This window comes from Acinonyx jubatus, chromosome F2 (genome assembly GCF_027475565.1).
Source record: "Acinonyx jubatus isolate Ajub_Pintada_27869175 chromosome F2, VMU_Ajub_asm_v1.0, whole genome shotgun sequence".
In the NCBI taxonomy this organism is placed as follows: Eukaryota; Metazoa; Chordata; class Mammalia; order Carnivora; family Felidae; genus Acinonyx; species Acinonyx jubatus.
The window spans coordinates 39,943,374-39,966,977 of NC_069394.1; the positions used below are offsets into that span (position 1 = coordinate 39,943,374).

General features: G+C 42.7%; 1 protein-coding gene across 1 annotated transcript in view; it reads right to left on the minus strand.

Annotated features, from left to right (window-relative positions):
- The window catches only part of SDC2 (syndecan 2), a 100,918-nt gene extending 78,650 nt beyond the window's left edge, over window positions 1–22,268 (minus strand). Inside the window, exon 1 of the mRNA XM_027064188.2 lies at window positions 21,700–22,268. Coding sequence (XP_026919989.1) covers window positions 21,700–21,759 — 60 coding nt within the window. The 5' untranslated portion in view covers window positions 21,760–22,268. The remainder of the gene's footprint in view (window positions 1–21,699) is intronic.
- Between the last annotated feature and the right edge of the window lie 1,336 nt (window positions 22,269–23,604).

Here is a 23,604-nt window from a genome sequence, read left to right on the forward strand (position 1 = left end):
GGGTTAGCTTTGTGTGACGTGTGCTTTTCGTTGGAAGGCATGAAAATCAAACCATCAAAACCCTTGTAACAAATTAGCAAGACAAGGCAGATTTGCATACTTCCTGACCAAAACCTAGGATGGACCTCCTCCAAATATTCCATTTGAAGACTCTGCCAGACTTCAAGACTTTGCCAGACTTCAAGACTTCAGATCAAAAAAAGTTAGGGGATTAAAACTAACAGCTTAAGAGGTGAGCCATTTTATTCCTAATTATTATTACCACTCTATTCATGCACCAGCTGTGAATAATTAAAAGCCTATATTTCTAAATTCCCAGGAACCCAAGAATAAAATTAAGACATTTCTGAAGTAAGTTTCACTCTTTATCTGTAGTTAACTGCTCTCAAGGTAAGGCAGTCTCTCCAACTATATCCACAAGGCAGAAGCATACTGCATACAGCAAAATCTTGTGTTTTCCTTTCGCTATGTCATGCATTCCGTCTTTAAACATTAAGATAACCAAGAAACATTAAGAGCACATGACTAGGCTTTTTATACTATTACACTAAATAACAGGAGGGCTAGTCACTCATTCCCACTATTTGTTTGTTTCCCAGCCTCTTCCCACCAGAATCAGCAGGAAAATAGGAGTAAAAGTAATAAGGGGTCTTTATTCCTTTGGTTTTATGTACAGAGGACAATGAGGAGATGTACCACTTTTTAGGGGCTGGCCAGGCACACAAATCACAGAATTTCAAGTTGATTGGGGTATTGGGGGAGAAGCATTAGAATCTAGTCAAGCTGTTTCATTTTACAGCCAAAGGCTTCAGGCCCAAGAATCCATATGCAGGGTGAAGGAGATTCAGATCTCCTGACGATCACTTAACCAAGTCCTGACACGCAAGGCTAAGCCAAGACCACAGATCTAAAATGTGCCCCACTCCAAAACATTCCACAACATATTCCACTTCAGGAGGAAGGGGGAGAAAGGAATAAAAAGAGAAGCATACCAACCACCCGGCTACCTACTCTCTGTATCCCTGGCAAGTGGACTCAACAGAGGCTTGAGGGACCTCATGGCCAAGTCTCCTTATGTAGTTAATATCTGAAATTCCTACTTTTTAAATTTTGTTCCATTTCCTCTCCGCCTAAATTGAAGCCAAAGGAAAGACAGCATTCACAACCAAGTTTAACATGCCCTTGTGTTTGTGTACATACACACACACACACACGTAAATAAATAAGTGGAATAAAATTGAGACTCCAGAAATAAATCCTTACATTTATGGTCAATCCTTACATTTATGGTCAAATCCTTACATTTATGATTTTCACCAAGGGTGCCAAGACCATACAATCGGGGCAAAGAACAGCGTTTGTAACAAAACGTGTTGGGACAACTAAATAACACATGCAAAAAAAAAAAAAAAAAAAAAAAAGAATGAACGTTCATTCCACAACATATGCAAAAATTCAAACTGAATCATAAACCTAAATGTAATAGCTAAAAACCACAAAACTCTTCGAAGAACACACAGGAATAACTCTTTGCAACCTTCACTTAGGCAATAGTTTCTTACATATAACACCAAAAGCAACAGAAGAAAAAAAAATTGATAAATAGGACTTGATAGGAATTGAAAACTTCTGTGCTTCAAAGGACACTATCAAAAGAATGAAAACACAACCCACAGAATGGGAGAAAATATCAATGAATTGTCTGATAAGGGACTTCTATTAAGAGCATATAAAGAACTCTTAAAATTCAGTGAGAAGATAAATAACCCAATTTTAAAACAAAGGATTTAAAAAGACCTTTCTCCAAAGAGGAAACACAAATGGGTAATAGGAACACAAAAAGATGCTCAACATCATTAGTCATTAGGTAAGTGCAAAACCACAATGAGATACAGCTTCACACCCACCAGAATGACTATAAGCAAAAGGACAGACAGTAACAAGCATGAGCAAGGATGTAGACAGACTGGAAGCCTTGTGCACTGTGGCGGGAACGTAAAATGTTACAGACACTTTGGAAAAGTTTGGCAGCTCTTCAAAATGTTCCACATGGAGTTACCACATGACCTAAGGGAAACGAAAACATACATCCACACAAAAAACTTGTACGTGAATGATCAAAGCAGCATTACTCCTAATGGCCAAAATGTTGAAACCACCGAAATGTCCATCACCTGACGAATGGCTAAACAAAATTTGGCATATCCATACAAGGGGGTGTGGTTTAGCAATAAAGAGCAATGCAGTCCTGACACACGCTCAGACGTGGATGAACCTTGAAAACGTCATGCTAAGTGAAGAGAGTTGGTCAGGGAGACCAACCATCAGAGGATTCCGTTCACACAGAAGGTCTGGGATAAGCAGGTCTACAGAAACAGAAGGTAAGTGGGTAGCTGTCTAGGACTTGCTGGGGACTGGAATGAGAAGCGACTGCTAACGAATACAGGGTTTCTTTTGGGGATGATGAAAATGCTGTAAAATTAGACTGTGGTGACCGATGCCTCTGTGATAATACTAAAATCCACTCAACAGTACACTTTAAGTGGGTGACTTTTTGTAGCATGGGAGTTAAATCTCAAGAGAGCTGTTAAATATTAGGTACATTAACTGCAAGTAGCATAAAAGATACTGTTTGACATTCAGCCTATTGCATGACCAGATAAACTGCACTTTTTTGAAATGACCGCTTTCCCAATAATGTAGGTCTTGATCCGGAGCTCAGTGGCAAATTTTGCATTTTGTAGAGGACCTCAGAGCTGGAACTAAAAGCACCAAAAGATGAGCATAGAAGTGGGGTCCACAGAAACTTAGTCCAAGCTTTCTGGTCACTCAGCCAGAGCAGTTATTCTGTAACTTCAGTACATTTTGACCACATTCAAATACAGGGACTAAGGTCAGAACCAATAATGTGCCTTTTTAACAAATCCATCCCACTGCCACCCAGAAAATTCAAATCCAGGCAGAGTGAGGACAGCACTTTGTACTAGGCCCATCAGCCTGGAAAGGCTCCTTTCCTCTGGCAGCCTGGGGCTAATGAGCTGGAAACTGGGGGTTATTGGGGGGGGGGGGGTCAGATCACAGGTCATGATCACATTTTTCACCTACTTCATAATAACTCTTCCCATCAATTTTATAGGCATTTGGGAAATTTTCTTTCTTTTAATGTTTATTTTGAGAAGAGAGAGAGAGCACGTGCATAGGAGGGGTGGGGGAGGGGGAGAGAGAGAGAGAGAAAGAGAGAGAGAAAGAGAATCCCAAGCAGGCTCTGTGCTGCCAGTGCAGAGCCCGACTAGGGGCTAGATCCCTGGAACCAAGAGATCATGACCTAAGCTGAAATCGAGAGTCAGAGAGGAAGGCCAGCTGCAAGAATCCAAGTCTTTTGGCTACCTGTCTGCTATTCCCTTGCTTCTCCCAGGATAAAGAAGGAAACACACAGTGCGTGCTATTTGGGCAAAAGAGGTAAAGAAATGGCTCCTAACCCAGAGTCCCTGTGCACCATTTGTTTCAGTCTTGTTTTTTCACAATGGCTGCTTGAGCCTCACGAGGAAAGCTTTGTGCTAGGAACCATGGGTCATGTGTGATCATGGCACGACATGACTGCCCTCGACCAGTCGGTCTGTGTGGTGTGGCAAACCAGTGGAAGAATGAATGCTTAGCAGGCCAAAGGTACCTCCCAAACCTCTGCCAGTGGCCCCTTTCCCTGTGACCTTTAGAGACCCTCTGCCTCTCCACCTCTAGAGGCTCTCTTCCTACCCCCTCAAGGCCACCCACTGCAACTTTACCTCCCAGGTACACATCTCTCTGGCTCACATCAGTCAAGCTGGCTATTCCACCTGATTAAGTACCTGTCAGGGCCACTTGAAGTTTGGAGAACACCAAATTTCAATAATTACACGGTCCCCTGAATTGGGCAAAGAGAGGTTTTGTGGGTAGTCTACAGAAAGTTTGTCCCAGAATGCCATACTCCTTCAACCAAGGGCCAAACCTGATGTCTAGTTTCAGTCAGGCCAAGTTACCAGGACAGGAAATAAAATATATTTTAAGTGGCTCAGCCTTCAACTTCAACATACGGTAAGAACAACAGAATCTAAGGTTAGTAGGAAGCTGTAAACATCAGCTAACCTCCCAGCTAGCTGAGGTTTTGAAGATGTCAAACAGCCAAACACACGCTTGCTTATTACCTCTAGGTGTGGGGCCTCGCTACTTCTGAAGTGGTCTATTCCCTCTGTGACCACTTTTTAGAAAGGTCTTCCTTCCATTCAATCAAAATCTGCCCCTTTAAAAGCCTCCACACCTTGCATTCCTGATTGTCCAAAAGGAAGATCCAGGAAGACAAAGGGTCAAAGGTAAGTCATTACATTATATCTTCCTGGTGTTTCGCGATGATGATGCTTTCCAGAAAGTTTTTTGTTGTTGTTGTTTTCTTTTTTTTTTTTTGAGAAAGAAAGAACAAGCAGGGAAGGGGCAGAGAGAAGAGGGGGACAAGGATCTGAAGCAGGCTCCGCGCTGACAGCAGGGAGCCCAATGCGGGGCTTAAACTCAGGAACCATGACATCATGACCTGAGCCGAAGCCAGATGCTCAACCAACTAAGCCACCCAGGCACCCCCAGAAAATCTTTTTACTCCTGTTTTTGAAATTTCCAGTGAAATAAAAACTGAACCTCTTGCACTTCTAGAGTACTAAAAGAAAGTAATTTTATATTAAATAGACTAATTCTCCTGAATGAATACTAAACACATCTGCAAATAGTTTATGGTATGGAATTTGTTTGAATCTTCCAGGTTCTCTGCCTCTATTATACCTCAAGGCACAAAACAACAAAAACAGCCTGGTAAAGACTCACAAGAGTAGTTAATGCCCAAGGAGAGAAACAGCAAACACCAGGAGGCAACTCACAAATGTTCTCTTAATATTTATTAAACCAACAATAGTGTTTTGGGTAAATCATATTAATGTAATACACAAAGTTCTGGGCAAATGAAATTTTTAATTCATTTACATCAAATGTGCCTGCAGTCCACATTTTTATTAAAAGGACAATAAGCATTCAGTTGAGAAGCTTGGAAATAGCATGTTATTTTGAATATCATGTATTATTTTTCTATCATTTAAGACTGTTAAACTTTTTTCGAAAAACATCACACGGTAAGCTTTTAGAAAGCTCTGGTTGCAGGAGTATAATTCAACCATTTATATAATTTCTTCTAAAGGTTGTGGAAAAGGTATGCAGTCATGGAAATCACTTCAAATCCTCTCTGTAATGAGTAAGATACATATATATATATATATATACACACATATATATATAGCATATATATGTATAGAATATACACACACATATATATATATTTTTGAAGGAAACAAAATCTTGCAAATCAGAGGGTAAACACAGCAATTCATCCTTTGTGTAGCACTCACCATTGTTTGATGTGCTAAAGGCCTCTATTTATACAATCTTTAGCAGTTAAAGATGCAAACCACTTCACTGAAAACATTTTAAAAGAAAAGCACTTACCAATCTGCCAAAGATAAACAGATTTATCTTTTCCTTTATTCACATTCCTGGACTTCCCCCATTACCTGAGCCACAATGTTTCTTTTGATTTCTTCATGCCAATCTGCGTTGGGATTTTTGCTGCTAGCACCTGCAAGTGTCTTAACTGCCATCACTCCCTTGATGACGGCTTACGGGCTGCTGTTACACCCGAGGGTCCCAGGTCCTTTTAGCAATAGCTACCATGCCAACTGTCTCCCCCGGATCGATGCCAGCTTCCCTGAGTCAACACCAGGCAGATGCCAAACAAAGCTGCTGTGCTGCCTACCTCACAAAACTTGTAAATGAAGGGCATTCTAGAACCGGCTTCTAGGAAGAAAACTCACTATTTCTATATTGTTTTCACCAACTTTAATGTGCTTATGAGTCGCCGGAAGCCTTGTTAAAATGCAAATTACAGTTCAGTAGTCTCAGGTGGGGTTGAGATTCTGTATTTCTAACAAGCTCCCAGGTGATGTTCATGCTGGTCTGGTGTCCACATTTTGAGTAGCGAGGCCCTAATGCAGCGGCCCGCAAGCATGGCTGCACATTAGAATCACCAAGGCAGCTCAGAAAAAAAAAGACAAAAACAAAACGCTGATATCCGGGCCCCACAAGCAGGGGCTCTCATTCAATAGTGTCTGGGACAGCAGGGGTGGGAACCACTCTCAGTAGCTCTCAATCTCTAGTAGCATGCAACAGAATCACCCGGTGGGCTTTTTAAAGCAGAGTCCTACTCTCAGATTTCTGACTCAGTCGGTCTGGAGTCAGGCCCTGAAGCTGCATTTCTAACAAGTTCCTAGGTGATGCAGATACTGCTGACCTGTCCACACTTAGAGAACTGACCTAATGCCTGGGTTAATGACTCTCCCGATAGACTCCAAGTTCCACTGAGGACAAACACTTCTTTAATTTTTTTTAATGTCTATTTGTGAGAGAGACAGAGAAAGAAAGAGAGAGAAAAGCGTGAGCTGGGAGGGACAGAGAGAGAGGGAGACCCAGAATCTGAAGCAGGCTCCAGGCTTTGAACTGTCAGCACAGAACCGCACGCAGGGCTTGAACCCACAAACCATGAGCTCATAACCTGAGCTTAACTGACTAAGCCACCCAGGCGCCCCATGAGAACAAACACTTCTATGTACAAATTGTATTATATCAGCACTCTGCAACATCTATGTGTCAGGGACACACTAAGGTTGGGGGGGTAGAATTCACATTTCCACTCCCTTAATTTCTAAGATTAGTCTACATGTACGCTTCATACTTTGGAAAGACATTTACACCGATTGTCCCCCCCCCAAAAAAAAAACCCAGCAATGTTGAATTTCATTCTAGATATTACAGACTTACTAGGTTTAAAAGCATATGAATCCTAGCAAATGGTTTATTTTAACAGCTTGCTCAGAATAATCCTCCTTCCAACTCCATTGTGGGACAGATACATGTTGAGTGGCAGTTTCTAAAGGGTGAGTACTTTAATGTTATCCTGCAGAGCAATTTTTAAAAGCTTTGAAAACTCTAGAATTCTTAAACAAGGTTTTTTTTTTTTCCTGAGTCAATTAAAGATAGCCCCCTTTATTCAAGGGATGGAAAATTGTGTTTCAGAATTGAGTGAGGGCAAACATGTTCCCAAATTAGATATCTGAACAAAGTAAACTATGAATAGATTAGATAATGGGCCGCTGCTTTTTTACTGAAGCAAGAACTAAAGACAACTCAGACGTCTTATTCACAGGATAGCCAAAAGCACTCGCTCTTCCCTACTTCAACCCCGGAAACAGTAGAGTTCCATGGAACTAATTCAACTTGAACGAGGTCCAAGTAGCTGAGCTGAAGTAATAAAGTATAAACTGAAGAAAAGGACCATCATTAAGACACGTGTGTGGGGCTTATACATGATCAGTAACTTCAGACAAGTTCTAGGACACATTCCCAATCAGGAAAACACAATCTCTCTGTTCAAAGCATGAACTCAGGCAAATCTAATAAGCTGACCAAACATGCTTTTCTGCAACCAGGCCAGGAGGACAAGCATCCTTTGTTCCACTAAGGAAAGTTTTTGAAAGGAAAGGGAAATGTTTCCTTTTTTTAAAGACATCCTCAGAAAGACTTAATTTATACGTATATAATCTTCTGTGTAAAGAGCACGTATCATAATCTACCAACATAAACTATCAGAAAAGTATGAGCCAACAGAAAAAGATGTTGAAGAGAAGAGTAGAAAAGGAAGAATCCCGAAGGGAGCAAGCATATCCTCTTGTATACAGCTTTGGACTGTGACGGGCAGCAGGGCAGTCCTGGGAAGCCACTGCAATCCATGGGGCTTGGTCACAAGCAATAGGAAACATGGTTTAAGAGGACAAAATCTTGGGGTGCCTGGGTGACTCAGTTGGTGAAGCATCTGAACTTGGCTCAGGGCATGATCTCACAGTTCGTGGGTTGGAGCCCCACATCGGGCTCTGAGCTAACAGCAAGGAGCCTGCTTGGGATTCTCTCTCTCCCTCTCTCTCTGCCCTGCCCCCACTCATGCTTTCCTTCTCTCTCTCTCTCTCGCTCTCTCTCAAAATAAATAAACTTAAGAAGAAGAAGACAAAATCTTACCTGCTAGATTTGCCTCTAAGCTGGAGGAGTCCATGAAGGCACCCAGAGCAGTAGTTCTCAAACCTTCTGGAAGCTAGAATCACCTGGTGAGCTTTTACAGCCAACTGGGCCCCACCCCCTACAGAGTCTGATGTCCCAGGTGGGGCCCAGGCATACAGAGCTTTCCAGAGTTCCTCAGATGAGTTTAATGAGCAGGAAGGGGTGAGAGTCAGTGATCTAGAACATGCCCCTCACTCTCCAGAGCTAAGAGCTAGAGAGGCTAAAATACCTTTTCTTTTCACCAAAACACAATAGCCACATTGAGAAAAGAAAAAAGAAAGAAATCAGCCTATTCTTTCTTTCCCATCTGGTCCATGGCACCATCATTTTTCTCAGTCTCAGGTTCAAAACATCCGAAGAGGATCCTCTCTTCTTTGATCAGCACATCTAATCAGCTGTCCATTTCAATCAGCATCAACAGAGACCAGTGCTGACTCCACAGCGGGTCCGCTTCTAAATGCTTGACATGCAAGAACTCACTAATCCTCACAGCATCACCATGAGGTGGCTACTGTGACTAATCTCCTTTTTACAGATGAGAAAACTGAGGCAGAGAGAGACTAAGTAATCTGCCCAAGGTCACACAGCCAGACACTGGCAGAGCTGAGAATTTAAAGAGACCCTGTGAATTCTACTCCTTAGTTCCCCCATTACCAGACACAAGCTTATGGAGAGAAGCCATCAAAGCAATAGGCTCCACGTTGGTAAAGAAATCAGAATGTGGGTGGGGCACCTGGGTGGCTCAGTCAGTTAAGTGTTCAACTCGTGGTTTCAGCTCATGTCACGATCTCACCGTTTGTGGGTTTGATGGGTTTGAGCCCCACGTGGGGCTCAGTGCTACTGGTATAGAGCCTGCTTGGGATTCTCTCTCTGCCCCTCCCCTGGTGACTCTCTCAAAATAAATAAATAAACTTAAAAAAAAAAAAAAGGAATATGGGTGATCTAGGGTATTTGGACAACCAATGCAAATGAAGTGTGACACTTCATTTTTCTGAGCTACACCTGTTAGACCGTATTAAAAACTGGTTATACATTTAAATACTTTCACTGCTCTCTTGAAAGATAATAGTATCATGTCAGGGCTATTTAAAGCTAAAAAAAAAAAAAAAGCCCCCAAAACACGAGGATCTAACTTCTGCTAGGCCACATAAAATGCAGTCGTGGCAAACACCGCCTGGCAGTTGTGAGACAATTACAGACAAGAATGGAAAGTGCCTATCATGGCTCTAAGTACATAGTAGGACGTCTGTGTAGTAATTTTCAATGTTAGTGTCCTTTAATAAAATTCATTTCTTAAAAATACCACGCCACAGACTAATTTTCTGAAAAACTATGAGGCAAATATATTTATGTTATTACGCTAAAATTTACCAAAAATGTTTTCAAGAGAAAAATGTTGGGAGAAAAGATGACCCTACGCCCAACACCAGCAAAAGGAACTGAGCAAAAAAGTACTTCTACCTGGATCAGAAGTGCCTCAGCCTCTCTTTTCCAGGAAAGCACTGACATATTTTTAGTGTAAAAATCTAAGGAACGCTCTTCTTCCCTCAACCTACCATAGCAGCTTTTTTTAATCGCATAAAATGTGGTATTAATTCATGAGTACTTTGCTTCTAGTTTGATTCTTATCTCCAAGAAACTTTCATCTCCTTTTCTGTCTACAAGTCTCCACAATCTTCCTAGGATTTACGTCAGCCCCTGGTATCTCCAAATCCTAGTGCTTTCTGTTCTCCTCCCTGAATTAGCCAAAATGTTTGTGGATAATAATCGAGTCCACCAGAGCACAAGTTTTGCTGCAAGTTAAAAAATTATCTAAACATCATTTTAAATTATTCATTTTGCACAGAACACATTAACCACACTGATTCAGAGCATATAACATATAATGTATGTTCCATTTGATATTGCATTTACGTACCAACCATGGTCCAGAAGTAAGTGTATTAGGTGCTAATCATTAATGTGCACAATGAAGGAGAAGACGGAGCCAGAAAGGGAATGTTTTATGGTAAAAAAAAAAAAAAATACTAACAAATCAGATGGCCTAGGTCCAATATATAGCTCTACCACTAACTATATGATATTGGACAAATACTGATGGGTTTCCCTTTAAAAGTCAATTCCAGCTCTAAATCCATTGTTACATAATGAAAAGGCAGAGTCCAAAAGAATAAAATAAAAATCATCCTGACACTTCTATACCTCTTTCATTCATCAGTTAAGACGATTTGATCTTAGCCAAACACATAAGGTCCAGTTCTCACCTGTCAGAGCCCCAAGTTTACAGAGTATGGAAAATTAGACTATATGAAACGTAAGGTTTCTTTCCCCTTGGATACAAACACCAAGAAATTATTCAGGTTCTAAACAATTTCTTAATCTTTGTGTCTTTCATACATCTTAATACCCAGATGTCTTTCCTCAGAGAACAGATGGGGAAAGAGAAAAAAATCTGAACATCAAATGTCTTCAGGTCATGAATAGAATTATTTTTCTCCAACACATCATGCCACTTCAAAGAAGGTTTTGTTTTTGCTTTTCTGGGAAAGCAGTGACTTCTCTTCTACAAGGGGTTCTTCTTATCCCTCTCAATTGTAGATATAGTTCTTTGGCAGTTTTGATTGCTAGGTATGTCTAACTAGATTCAGACTGATACATATAATGCACATGTTATCTATGGGCCCAATACATCTTCAATTCCCCTAAATAATCAAAAGGTAGATGATAGTTGCTTAAAGGTAGGTATCATGTCGTAATTTCTTTTTTTACCTTGCAAGACCAGCAAAGAGCTTTGCTCTTGGTCGATGTGCCAAGATGATTTAAGTCTTAACTGATTGACTTACCAAACATAAAACTTCATTCAATAACCAATCAGAACCATTACAAAATCTAATCAAATCTAATACAGTTTCCTCCCGCTATCCGAAAGCAGAGAGTTCCCATGAAAACTTTCGTAAGCCAAAGTGGCAGAAAGCGAAGAAGCAATTACCAGTAATTTATACGGGAAAACCTTTGAGCATTCCCAGACCCAAAAAATAACCTCCCTTAGGCTTTTCTGGTATCTTAGGACACATCTTGCTAATGGATACACAAAATGAATCAAGATAAAGCACAGATGCTCACACAGTTCAAAGCTGCAGTGGTTTGATGCGAAGATGCTGTGTGTAGTTCCACAGGAAGGAGACTGGCAGTGCCCCTCTTGATGCTTAGGGTACATGCCACCTCCATAATGGCTCACCACAAAACAAACGCTCAACGTATTTTCACTTCTTGCCTTGTTTTGTAAAAGCGAAAATTCTCTTCAGATTTCTTTCAGTTAGTGAAAACAGGTACTAAGATAGGTCTTACATAAAAATGCAATAGCCTAATGTGAACTTTCAAAAGGCAGGGGGATGCCCAAATTATGAAATAAAAATACTCACCACTCTTATCTAAATGAGTTCAAAGCGGGGCAGAAATAAAATTAAGATTTTAATTCATTAGCAAACCTAACAGATAAATCAGGGTTTACAGCATAAGATTCCAATACTGACCTTCTGTAAGCATTTACAATGGTAATCCCAAGTACTATGTCAGGTTTTATGAAGCTTTCATGAAGTCTTAACTAAATTTTCAACTTATATGCAAGTCTCTTTTGAGCTTTAGCTGAATGTAACTGAGGAAACAGATGATGGCAGAAAAGAAAGTATAATTCGGCATCACACCCTGCCTGGTAAAAAATAAACTGGTCATAAATTTGTGAAAATACATGGCCCTTGGTGTCAGGGGTCAAAATGCAAGTGAGAAACAAAAAAAAACATATGCATACATATTTATGCACGTAGAATGTATTCCAGAATCACAAAATTTAAAGCTAGAAGGAAAGAGAATCAAATGTGCTTAAAGCACATTAGAAGTTTTCAGTCATTATTGAAGCTAATCTTCAAAATAACCAAAAAGCAAAATATTATAATTCTCGGTCTTACACTGAAAACACAAGGTCAGAAATGATAAGAAATTTCCTCGAGGTCACGTGGATTTCAAGTGGTAATACCGAAAACCAAACCCCAATACACTGGATTCCAAAACCCTGAAGACCATCTCCTGTGTCATCTTAATTTGGGAGAGCACAAAACTGAAACTCGGCAAAGCCAGAACTACAAGTTCATATGGATTAGAATCTACATATGTTATGACCCCATACTTCATTGCACTGTCACACACCTGTCACCCAGGCAACTAGACACTGTTGCCTCACGACTCAGTAAACAGTGATCTTTTGGTTGCTAAACATGTCAAGTGAATCGGAGCCATCAGCACAGATGTACTAACCCTAAATAGTAAACCTTCAGTTAACCAGAAATTAGAGACCCTTGTATTAACATTTTTACAATCTTTTCTCAGATGTTTCCTGCATCTATTGAGATGATTATATTGTTATCTCCCTTCAACTGTTGACTGCATTGCTTTTCTGATGTTGAAGCCTTCCTTGGATAAACTCTATTTGGCTCCATCAGTTTTTTAGTAAGCTGCCATTTTCAGTTTGATAATGTTATACGTAAATTTTTGGCATCATAAGTGAAGCTGGCCTGTAGATTTGTTTCCTATGCCCTCCCTGTCTGATTTTCACATACAGTAATGCTAACCTGATAAAATGAAGAAGAACAGCCTCTATCATTCTGGAAGCTCTATAACAACAATTATTATCTACTCCTTCAAGGATCGGCAGAACGTACTTGTAAAACTCTCTGCATCTGGCGCCATTTTTTTAAATTGATTTTTTTTTTGTTGAGATAATTACAGATTCACATGCAGTTGTAAGAAATAATACAAAGAAATCTCTTCTACTCTTTATCCAGTTTCCGCCAATGGTAACATTTCATAAAACTATCATGACTATCACAAGGATATTGACATTGACACAATCCACTAATCTTATTCAGAGTTCCTAAATTTCACTTGTACTCGTTTGTATCTGTGTGGATGCATATATTTAGTTCTGTGCATTTTATCACATGTACAGATCTATGCATACACATATAAATTTATTTAATATAACCTTAGTGTCACTATATATAGCTTTTTATCAGACTTTTTGTCTATTATAAACAGTTTCCAAGTTATAAACATTCTTCAAACATATTTTTAATGGCTGTATATTTAATGTATAATTTAGACTCTTTTATTTAACTAATCTATTATTATACACTCAAGTTGTTTCCATTTTTTAACTATTATTAATAAATCTTCAATAAACACATTTTACCCAGCTATGACTATTTCCTTTGGATAGATTTGAAAAGGTAAAATTACTGGAAAAAATGGGCATTCACATCTTAACACTCACAGCTTCATCTAGTTCCTGCAAAGACCCTTTCAGAAATAACTAATGACATATCCTCTCACATCACCCATGTTTAGAGAAAAGCTGAATCCAAACATATCTCCAATGTCTCAACATAGAGCTAGGCCTCCTCAAATCAGCAAAGAGAACCCCAGCTATGAAAGAGCAGGCTCGGGGCACCTAGATGGCTCAATCGGTTGACCATCCGACTTCAGCTCAGGTCACGATCTCGCGGTTCGTGCTTATGGCTCAGAGCCTGGAGCCTGCTTTGGATTCTGTGTCTCCCTGTCTCTCAGCCCCTCTACCACTCGCACACCGTCTCTGTCTCTTTCTCAAAAATAAATAAACATTAAAAAAAAAAAAAGAAAAAAAAAAGAGCAGGCTCAATCGTTCATCTCCTGGGCCACTCTCTGGGCTGCAGCTGATCAGATAAGCCCATGTAGTGTACAAAGCCCCCACTCTTTAAGGAGGCAGAAAACCATGAATCAGAAAAATAGTAACTAACACATGACATAAAACATGAACATGTGTTAAAAGCTCCTACATATTCTGTCTCGCATAATCCTAAAAATCTTGTTTAGAATATTCCATTTTATAGAGGAGAAAACTGAGCACAGAGTGGTTAAGAAAACTGTCTCAAGTTACACAGTGAAGGGGATTCAAACCTAGGCAAGTCTGACGTCCAATGACCAGGCTCTGAGCCAGTCTACCATACTGCCTGCTAATTTAGATTCTTGTTTGTGGTGACCACAGCACTTACACTGGGTTCCAGTGCTACAGAGAGGAGCTGAGGGGAAGGCAACAGTTAAGGTCCCCTCTCTAGAAATGGGCATCTAGGCCAGAAACCAAATGAGAAGCCTGAGACCTGTCAGTGACTTATGCCTTAAAAAGCCCTCTAAGGGGTGCCTGGGTGGCTCACTAGGTTGAGCATCCAACTTTGGCTCAGGTCATGATCTCATGGTTCATGGGTTCAAGCCCTGCACTGGGCTCTGTGCTGACAGCTCAGAGCCTGGTGCCTGCTTCAGATTCTGTGTCTCTTTCTCTCTCTGCCCCTCCCCTGCTCATGCTCTGTCTCTCTCTCAAAAATTAACATTAAAAAAAATTTTTTTTAAAAGCCCTCTAAATTAGGGGCGCCTGGGTGTGTCAGTTGGGGTGCTTGGGTGGCTCAACTGGCTAAGTGTCAACTATGGATTTTGGCTCAAGTCATGATCTCATGGTTCATGAGTTCGAGCCCCATGTCGGGAGGCTTTGGAATATCTGTCTCTCTACCCCTCCCCCACTCACAGGCTCTTGTTCTCTCTCAAAATAAATAAATAAACTTAAAAGAAAAAAAGCCCCCAAATTATATCAACAAGTTATGTTTTCTTCTGTCGAGACTGAAAGTGAATTCCATCACATCAACTTCATGCTACACTGGCTTGTATCAGAAAATATATGAGAAAACACTAGATCATGAACATTCAGAGCAACGTATATAATCCCAGTACATGATGAACACTCCATTCAAGTTAACTGATCACCATCAGCTCTTGGAAATGACTTACCCTTCAGTAATGTGAATGAATTCCTTGTTTCAGTAATAAAATAGTAAGTATTTGGCAGGAGCTTAATAATTACTTATTGATTAAGTTAATCTTAACATTTCTCCAATCTTACCCGGAAGCATATAGAAAAACTAAATGCTAAAGACAGAAAATTCTTCTAGTTCACTCCATCATTTTATACACAGGGAAGCTGAGGTCCCACAGGGATTAAGATAATGAACTGCATGTATGCAAAACCTCACTTTTGCCCTAAATATTGTACATTTATTTCTGCTGTCTTTATATTTAATAATATACCACACAAAACTAATATTTGACTTTTACTCTTTCTTGGTAAGAACTAGAAAAAAATAATCTTCCCTTAAGATTAAGAGTATCTCATTCCATGTGTCATCTTATCATGAGACTAAACTCTATTAATTGCACATACTCCTTAAATACCAGTACTATTTGTATTTAATATACCTGTATAATCATCAAAGAAAATAAACATCCAAATGCTTTGTAAAGGGCACACTTTCTGCATCTTTGTGACATTTTCGACAAAACGAATTGAACAGCAGAGGAAAAAAATGTAAAAACGTGTCTTGTCTTTAACAACATTTTCCATAGCTTGAAGTCCAAGACCAGGAGCTGGCTCTCACATCACTGAGTGCATACCAGTTGGCCTCTCTCTGCTGATATGAAATTCAAATAGGAAATCTCCAAAGACTTCAAGGTTTCTCCCCTTCTCCCAGTCCTACCAATTCTTTGAGATAATCAAGAAAAACATTCACAATTCTATTTCAACAGTGTTCTTTGCTATTCAGAGGCAGTCACCCCTCCAGCCTTGTTGCTAAAACTAATGCGGCCCCAGAAACAGACTTGTCAAAACACAGTGAGATTTTTTAATAGTAGGAACCGAAACTCAAATTGCTAAAAGGAGAAATTTCATGCATTTCTACTCTCAAAAAATACTCTCTTTCTCCACTCCCCCCACCCCCACTGCCCAACATTCCCTCACCAGCCCTGCTACCTCCTTTCAGATGACCAGCTTCACTGCAGCGTGCAATACAGACATGACTCTCTCCTTCCAGTCTGCTAGAATCTCAATGGAACCAAACAGGAGGAAGCATGGATGTACACCAATGACTGCAGGACTTGACCTCGTCTTGTTTACTCTTCATGCCAATACTGCAATGTTGATGAAACTGAGGTCTAGTGAGTCAAAACTGGCAAACTAGCCCAGGTACACCCATGGGTTGGTGGATTCAGTTGATCCCAGACACACTGCTTTCAGTGGCCAGGGCAAAGCTGAGCTTCAGCAGAAATGATGGATCCCGACTGCCCTTGCCACGGGCACCTGCATTTAAGTATGGATCATTAACAGTTATTTACCAAGCTCAGCACTGAGCAGGGGTGAAATGTGTGAAAAGAGGGCCCTCCCCTTATATGGCATCAATCTCAATGGAAGAGAAAATTCACCTCTTAGAATGTCAGAGGGCTTAAGAACATCTTATACAGCTCCCACATTTCATAGACAAGAAAACAGAGGCCAAGAAAGGAAGAAAAAAACCACTTAGTACTTTCTGTGCCTCAACCACCATTCCTATGCACCCTCATTTTATGCCCACAATAATCATGTCATAAAGGCATTCAGGTCCAAATTATACACATGTACATATGTATTTTTTCAAGTGACTTGGAGTTGTAGCATCTTGTCCAAGTACTATAGTAAGTGGCAAAGTACCAGCATGTGAACCCAGCTTGTCTGCCTCCCATGCCAAAGCCCTTCGTGTTTACAGTGGTTCCCAAGGTCACACAGCTATATACTGCCAGGAGCCCACCAACCAACACAGAATGGCATATAAGAAGGGGAAAAGTATGTGACCCAGACCAGTGGTTCCCAAATGTGGCTGATTCATTAAAATCATCTGAGATGCTTCATAAAAATACCCCACCCCCTTTCAGGCTACTGATCATGTAAGTCTGAGATGAAGCCCTGAAATCTGTATTTTTACATGCTTCCAAAGATTCTCATCATTAGTCTGCTGTATCGTTTATAGAAAGATAAAAACAAGAGCTCAAACATGAAAGGCCATCTGGGGCTTGGGTCTGAATCAACAGAATGTTAAAGGAGAAACACTAAAGAGGTGGCTGTGTCCCAAGAGTGTTCATGACAGTGAGGCCAGCGGGCAGGTGCTGGGAGACATGATGGGAGTGATCAAGGGGGAAGAGATAGGAAAGAGCAATATTATGAGCATCTTCTAAACCCGGCAGAGATATTTAGTTAGATTCCATGCCATGATAACAAGGAAACACGGAGGTTTGAGGACCATGGGAACACCATTAGAATGGTACAGGATAAATCAAACAGCAGGTGAACATCTGGGCAGGAAGGACAGCTAAAAAGCTGCTGACATAAAGGCACAGGTCCCAAGAAAGACAAAACTAAAGAGGAAGCTACCTGGACCACTAGAATGTGAGCTCCAAGAACACAGAGGAGTTTGCCTGGTTTGTTCAGTGCTTTCTCTCGGGCATTCAGTAGGTGCTGAACAGTGTTTGTGGAATGACCACATAGGTGGATTTAACGTCCAACTGGACATGGACATCAACAAAGTGGAATGAGTCAAGGATGTCTTCAAAATTCAAATCCAAAAGCCTAGAATGAAGATGATGGTACTGGCACAACTAAAAAAAAGTAAATAAGACTAGCTTATTTTCATCAAAGCCTCTTCCTCATTCCTTCCTGCTTTTTTGGGTTGTTTTTTTTTTTTTCCTCTAAAAGTTTACTTTGGCTTCTGGGCCATGAAAGAATTAGGTGATTTTGAGATACTGGAGTGTACTGTTGATGGTGGCAGAAACGGCAAGTCTTCTTCCATGGTAAGAACGAAATGATGAGGGGTGCCTGGGTGGCTCAATCAGCTAAGTCTCTGACTTTGGCTCAGGTCACGATCTCACTGTTCGTTGAGTTAGAGCCCCACGTCGGGCTCTGTGCTGACAGCTCAGAGCCTGGAGCCTGCTTCGGATTCTATGTCTCTCTCTCTCTCTCTCTCTCTCTCTGCCCCTCCCCTGCTCACACTCTGTCTCTGTGTCTCTCTCTCTCTCAAAAATAAATAAACATTAAACAAATTTTAATATAAAAAAAGAAGGAAATGATGAGCAAGATCATTTAGTTTGATTTTTGGCAGTGTTGAAAAGGGACTGTGTTGTGAGAATCTAAATCCAGATGACATTCCTCATACCACCTATTGGATCACTGCCAGCTGACAGGCCAAATAGCACAGTGGCTTGACCAGACTCCTTATAAACCTTAATGACAGAGCTGTCGGGATTCTGGGTGGCTGGATCAGCCTCAGGGCTTTGCCAACCTGAGGAGACTCCAGGCCACCTGTGGCTGACCAGGCAGGTCTCCCAGGGCTTCTGGAGACTTGGGAATTCGTCCTGCCAAGGAAAAAAACTAGGTAATCTTTTGAAATCCTCTCCAAACTAATGATTACTCAAGGTGCTATGTGAGTAATCATGTTACACAGCCCTTCAAAACTAGATGTACCAGGCCCCAGGAACAGGAATTGGAGAGCAAACTCTAATTCCTTTTAGGACAACCATCTTTCACAAGCCTGATCTTACAAGATCTTTCTCCAATGATGTCTACCTACTGCTAACACCCAACTAAAAGAGAAACAGAAATTCTATAAAATTCCCCAGCAAAAGTAATTTGTTTCATTACTAGAGCAGCCAAAATATATTTTTTTAAAGAACTGAAAAAGGTTATATGGTTCCAATTCTATTTTTCTCTCTAATGCAAACTTTCCAAAGGCTGCCTTTTATAATGCACTGAGAGGTAACGCACGGGTCCAAATGTCTTGACAGTTTCTTTTAATTTACACACACTGAAACATGTGTATAAAACTCCACTAGTTCAAAACACTTCCTCTTCTTAAACATATTTCTAGTTCCAATTATGTGTTTATAGCAGTCTGCAATATATTATTTCTAAAGATAAACAGTCACATTAAAAAAAGAAATGGATAGAAAAACAGCAGCATATCACTACCGCCACACTCAGTCTTTCCCCTCACATGGTGTTCCCGCAGCGAAAGCCCTAACCTGCTGGTGCAAAGTATGAATGCATCACCACTGCTGTCTCCAGCATCCAGAAAGGAAGGGCCACAGTTTCTTCTCACAGATAGCTTTGAGCCTTCATTGCTAAGAACCTCTTCGCCCTCACCTTGCCTTGAGCTTAGTATAAAACTCAAGAATTCAATAACTGCAGACATTTTTCCTTTCCTCTTTACAAAGACAGACTTAAAGCTCGGAAGACCTCTAACTACTTCTAATTCCCAGGAAACTGCTGCAGTTTTCAAATTAAAATACGAAGTACTGGAAATAACTGCTGTAATAGCTAATTGTTAAAAAATTAAGTCTATCAACTTCACCTACATTCATGCCGCTATACATGAAACAGAAACTAAAAAGTAATTGATATGGACTAGTGGCCATCCTGGGCTTTGAAACAGCCTAACAAAGATTCTCTGCTAGAGTCTCCAAGTTGACATTTTAAAAATATCTAATCACCCTTCTGGATGGTAGTCCAATTACTGAAAAGAGTATCGACTACAGTGAAGGAGCTCACTGGGAAAGCATCTAATCCTGGTAGGAAATGAAAAATATTAGATCCACAAAGAGAGTTCAGGGGAAAGGTGTCACCAGGTAGGAAAACAGTTCAGCCACAAAGCTTCCTTAAGGAGCAATATCAGATTTATGCAAAAATCCAGAGAACCAGAAAATAGAGACATTCTTTCTGGAGAATCCCCAAACACTTCCTGGCAAATCCTGAACAGGATTTGACCAAAAGAAGGACTTCCTTACCCCTGTACAGCCTTTTAGGCAGGCTTCTCTTGAAAACCTTTAGAGGGAGTTCTCCCTTTGCCCTGTTTTGCAACGAGATGAGCAATAACGTTTTTTGTTTTTTTTTTTTTTTTCCTGAAATAAACAGAGAATCTCTTCCTTTTTGTGTACAATGAGTCAAAGTTCATAACTGGCTGGGAGATTACCAGTCCCAACGGATTAGCCCATCATTTGCCAAAGAGAAATACTGATAAGGCTCGCAGTTCTGTTTTACAGCCCAAGCACCCAAATACTCATCTCTTCTGTGTACAGTGTACAATTCTACCTGCTTTTCAATCTCAAGTAACGTTTGGGGACCTTGCTGGCACACACAGCGGCTCCCACACTGATGGAAAACGCCCATCTGCTGCTCCGTGCCCAAGAGGTTTTCAACTCCTGAACTGCTGCTTCAACTCCAAAAAGGGGGAGAAGGTAGAGGGAAGTAACACTCCAAAGGCGAGGAGGAAAAATTCACAAAACCATCCCTGGACAAGTTACTAGGTGGCAAAAGGAGGAGGTATGGGGAGCTAAAAAAGGTCAGAAACAGCTGCACTCCGTCACCGAAGCCCCGGAACGCACTGAGGCTGCAGACAGTATCTGGGTGCTTAGGCTTCCACCTTAGCCTGGCAAAGCTCGGGGCGCCCAGGTAGGGGCCGCCACCGACCAGAAAAGCCCAGGAGGCAGATCCCTTTAGAGGGCGCTCATCGGGCGACGTAGGAAACAAACTCCAGCCCCAGAAACTCGACCCAAAGGAGGAGAATCCAAGTTCCCATTGCCGCGGCCGGAGGGAGGCTGGGTGCCCGCAGCCGACCCAGGCGGGAGAAGAAACTCCACCGGCCCTCGGAAGCACCCCTGCCAGAGCCCGCGAGGACAAGCGTGGCAGGCTGAAAGCCTCGGTCCCCGATGGCCAGGCGACCCGAGGCCGAGCTTGGTGTCACCCGCACCCGGCCAGGTCCGGCAAGCTGCACTCCAGGGTAATCCGTATTAAAATGTCCTCCTGCCCCTAAGGGCCCGCGGGGCCGCCCTCCGCCCCTCAAGGAGGAGGGGTCGCCGCAGGACTGGGATTCCAGAGCCCCGGGCCCCAGCATTTTCCGGCGCGTTCCGCGCACCTCGCGGGACCCGGGACTGGGCCTCAGCGGGGGGGTAGCCTTCCCACGAAGTGTCTGCTACCTGGCCCCAGCCACAGAGAACATCAAACAAAAGAACTTCTGCAACTTTCCTCCCCGGACACTCTCGGGTTTCTTAAATCGGAACCCCACCTCCCCAGAACTTGCATTCAACTGAGTAGGAAAGCTAAGCTAGCGTGGGGGGGGTGATGTGTGGAGGAGAGGACCCCAAAGTTTCCAGGTTGTCCCTGGGTCTCGCCCAGCGCGCGGAGGAGATGGGTTCCCTCGCCGGCCCTCCGACTATTCTACCCCGCCCCCCCCCCCCTTTCCCTAGGTCCTTCTCGGGCCAGGCAGCAAGACCCCTCGAGGGCGAAGTTGCGAGTGACTCCACGGGCCTCTGCGGTTAGACAAAACTGAGATTCTCGCACCCTCATCCCCGGGGACCTCGCGGCAACTCCGGCGAGCAGCGCTTTTCTGCGGGAAGGGAAGGCAAGGGGGAAAGTGGTGGAGGAGCGAGCGCATTTGTCCCAGTAGATCCCCGGGGACCAAGCGCCAGGTCCGGGTGGGGAGCGGGGATAGGGATCCCACAGGAGGCGCTGCCCGATTGCCCGCGGGCGCTGCGGACTCCCCGCGGCCCCGAACACCCGAAACGGCGCGCGCTTCCCCCTCCTGGCCCACTCACCGACTCCGCCGACACGCAGGCCACCAAGCCCAAGGTAAGCAGGATCCAAGCGCGCCGCATATTCCCCGGGGACCGGCTGCTCCCAGCCGCCGCTTGCAACGAGGGCGAAACGAAGCCTACTGCCTAGCGCCCGGCGCAGCCGGTACAGAAGGATCCGGGGCAGAGCAGCCGCAACGACCGCGGCTTGGGCTCGGGGACTGGGGCTCCCGGCTCAGGGGCGCTAGCTGGCTCCTCCTGCGCCTGCTCTCGCCGCCCGCGGCTGCGCCCCGGGAATGCGGCGCTTTTCTCACTTGTTGGTTTCTACACTCCCGAAGCCGAGTTGTTGCTCCTGGGAGGCTGTTCTCTAGAGCTCTTCTTGCTCTGCTGCTGTTTTACTCCTCCGCGGACTCCTTCCCAGTGTCGCGGCTCAGTTGCTGGTTTTGAGGAATAAATTAGATGGCTTGGAATGTAGCTGCAGCTGAAGTTTGGGGGCAGAGCGGTCAGGGCGGGCGGTCCGCGCGGCTGGAGCTCCGGGAGTATCTGGAGAGAAGCGCGTCCGAGCGGGGCTAGTGGCTCAGCGGCTGCGCCCCTCCTCCTCTCCCGCCGCCGCCTCCCTCCCCCGATCCTCCTCCTCCTCCTCCTCCACCTCCTCCTCCTCCGTTCCTTCTCCTCCCACTCCCTCCCTCCCTCCCTCCCTTGCCTGCTTCTCCCAGCTCCTCCGGGCGTCAGGGGGAGAGGAGGCGGCAATGTGACTCCCAGCTAAACCCGGGAGAAATTCCTACAGGATTACGCCTCGATTGGCAGCTTTGGGGACCAGTGGGCGCCGGTGGCTCCGCGCTGTGGCCGCTCTGGATCTGCTGGTCCGCAATCAGTGCTCCAGCGCTCCAATGCTCCTTCATTTTTCTCCCTCCTTCTCCTTTTTCCCTCTCTCCACCTTCATGCTCTTCTCTTCTCTATTTTCTTGTCCCCCGCCCCCTTTCACTTTTCTGGCAAGAGATCGGGGAAGCAATGAGAGACATATTTTAGCTTTTCTGCCTGCGAGAATTAGACCAGTAGAAAGAAACTGCTTTGGGAGTTGGAAAAACATACACAAACTTTACAGATGCCTTCAAGCAGTGTGAACTGCTCATAAATCACTAGTTCATGAAAATTGTATTTTAAAAGAGAAGACAATAAATGTAATAAATGTGTAGTAAGAGTATTCCTCACCCTTCCTTAACCGCCCTCTGCAAAAGAAAAAAAAAAAGAGGAGTGACCCCTGTAAACTCAAAATGCAACACTTTCAAAGCTCATAATTTCATTAAGGACTTAAATACCAGTTCTGCCTCACACACAGTTTAAGCCCCTAAGTCATTTTATAGGCTTCATTTCAGCATTGAGGTGTTAACGTTAGGAAGCTACAAATAGGGCAATTTGACGAGAAATTGGATAGAGACACTGAATAACAACAGATTTAAGAGAACTTCAAAGAAAAGAGGGATAAAGTAATTTCTAGTCTGAAGAAAATAATGAGCATGTACTTCCTGAATAGAAGTAATTGAAATATTTTGTGATGAAAACTTTTTTTCAAATCTGTGGCCATGGTATGTGTACTAGAGAACACGGCAAATACCTATTCCCTTCCAGTTTCTAACACTGCTTTTCTCTCTGACTTATGGAGTAAATGAATTGTGGAACCCATTCTCCTCGAATGCCCACTCCAGGAGACCGGGGACCTCTCTGTTTTTCACCACTGTATTCTCATTCCTGGTATGTAAAGACACACGATAAATATTTATTGAACAAATTTTGATCTAAAACCCAATCTATACTGCATAAGAATTGTCAGCTTTTAAGATACATAGATGTGGACACATAGATACGAGGCCATGGTAATTTTTGAATTTAGAATAAAATACAGTCATATTCTGAGAATTACAGTGTCTT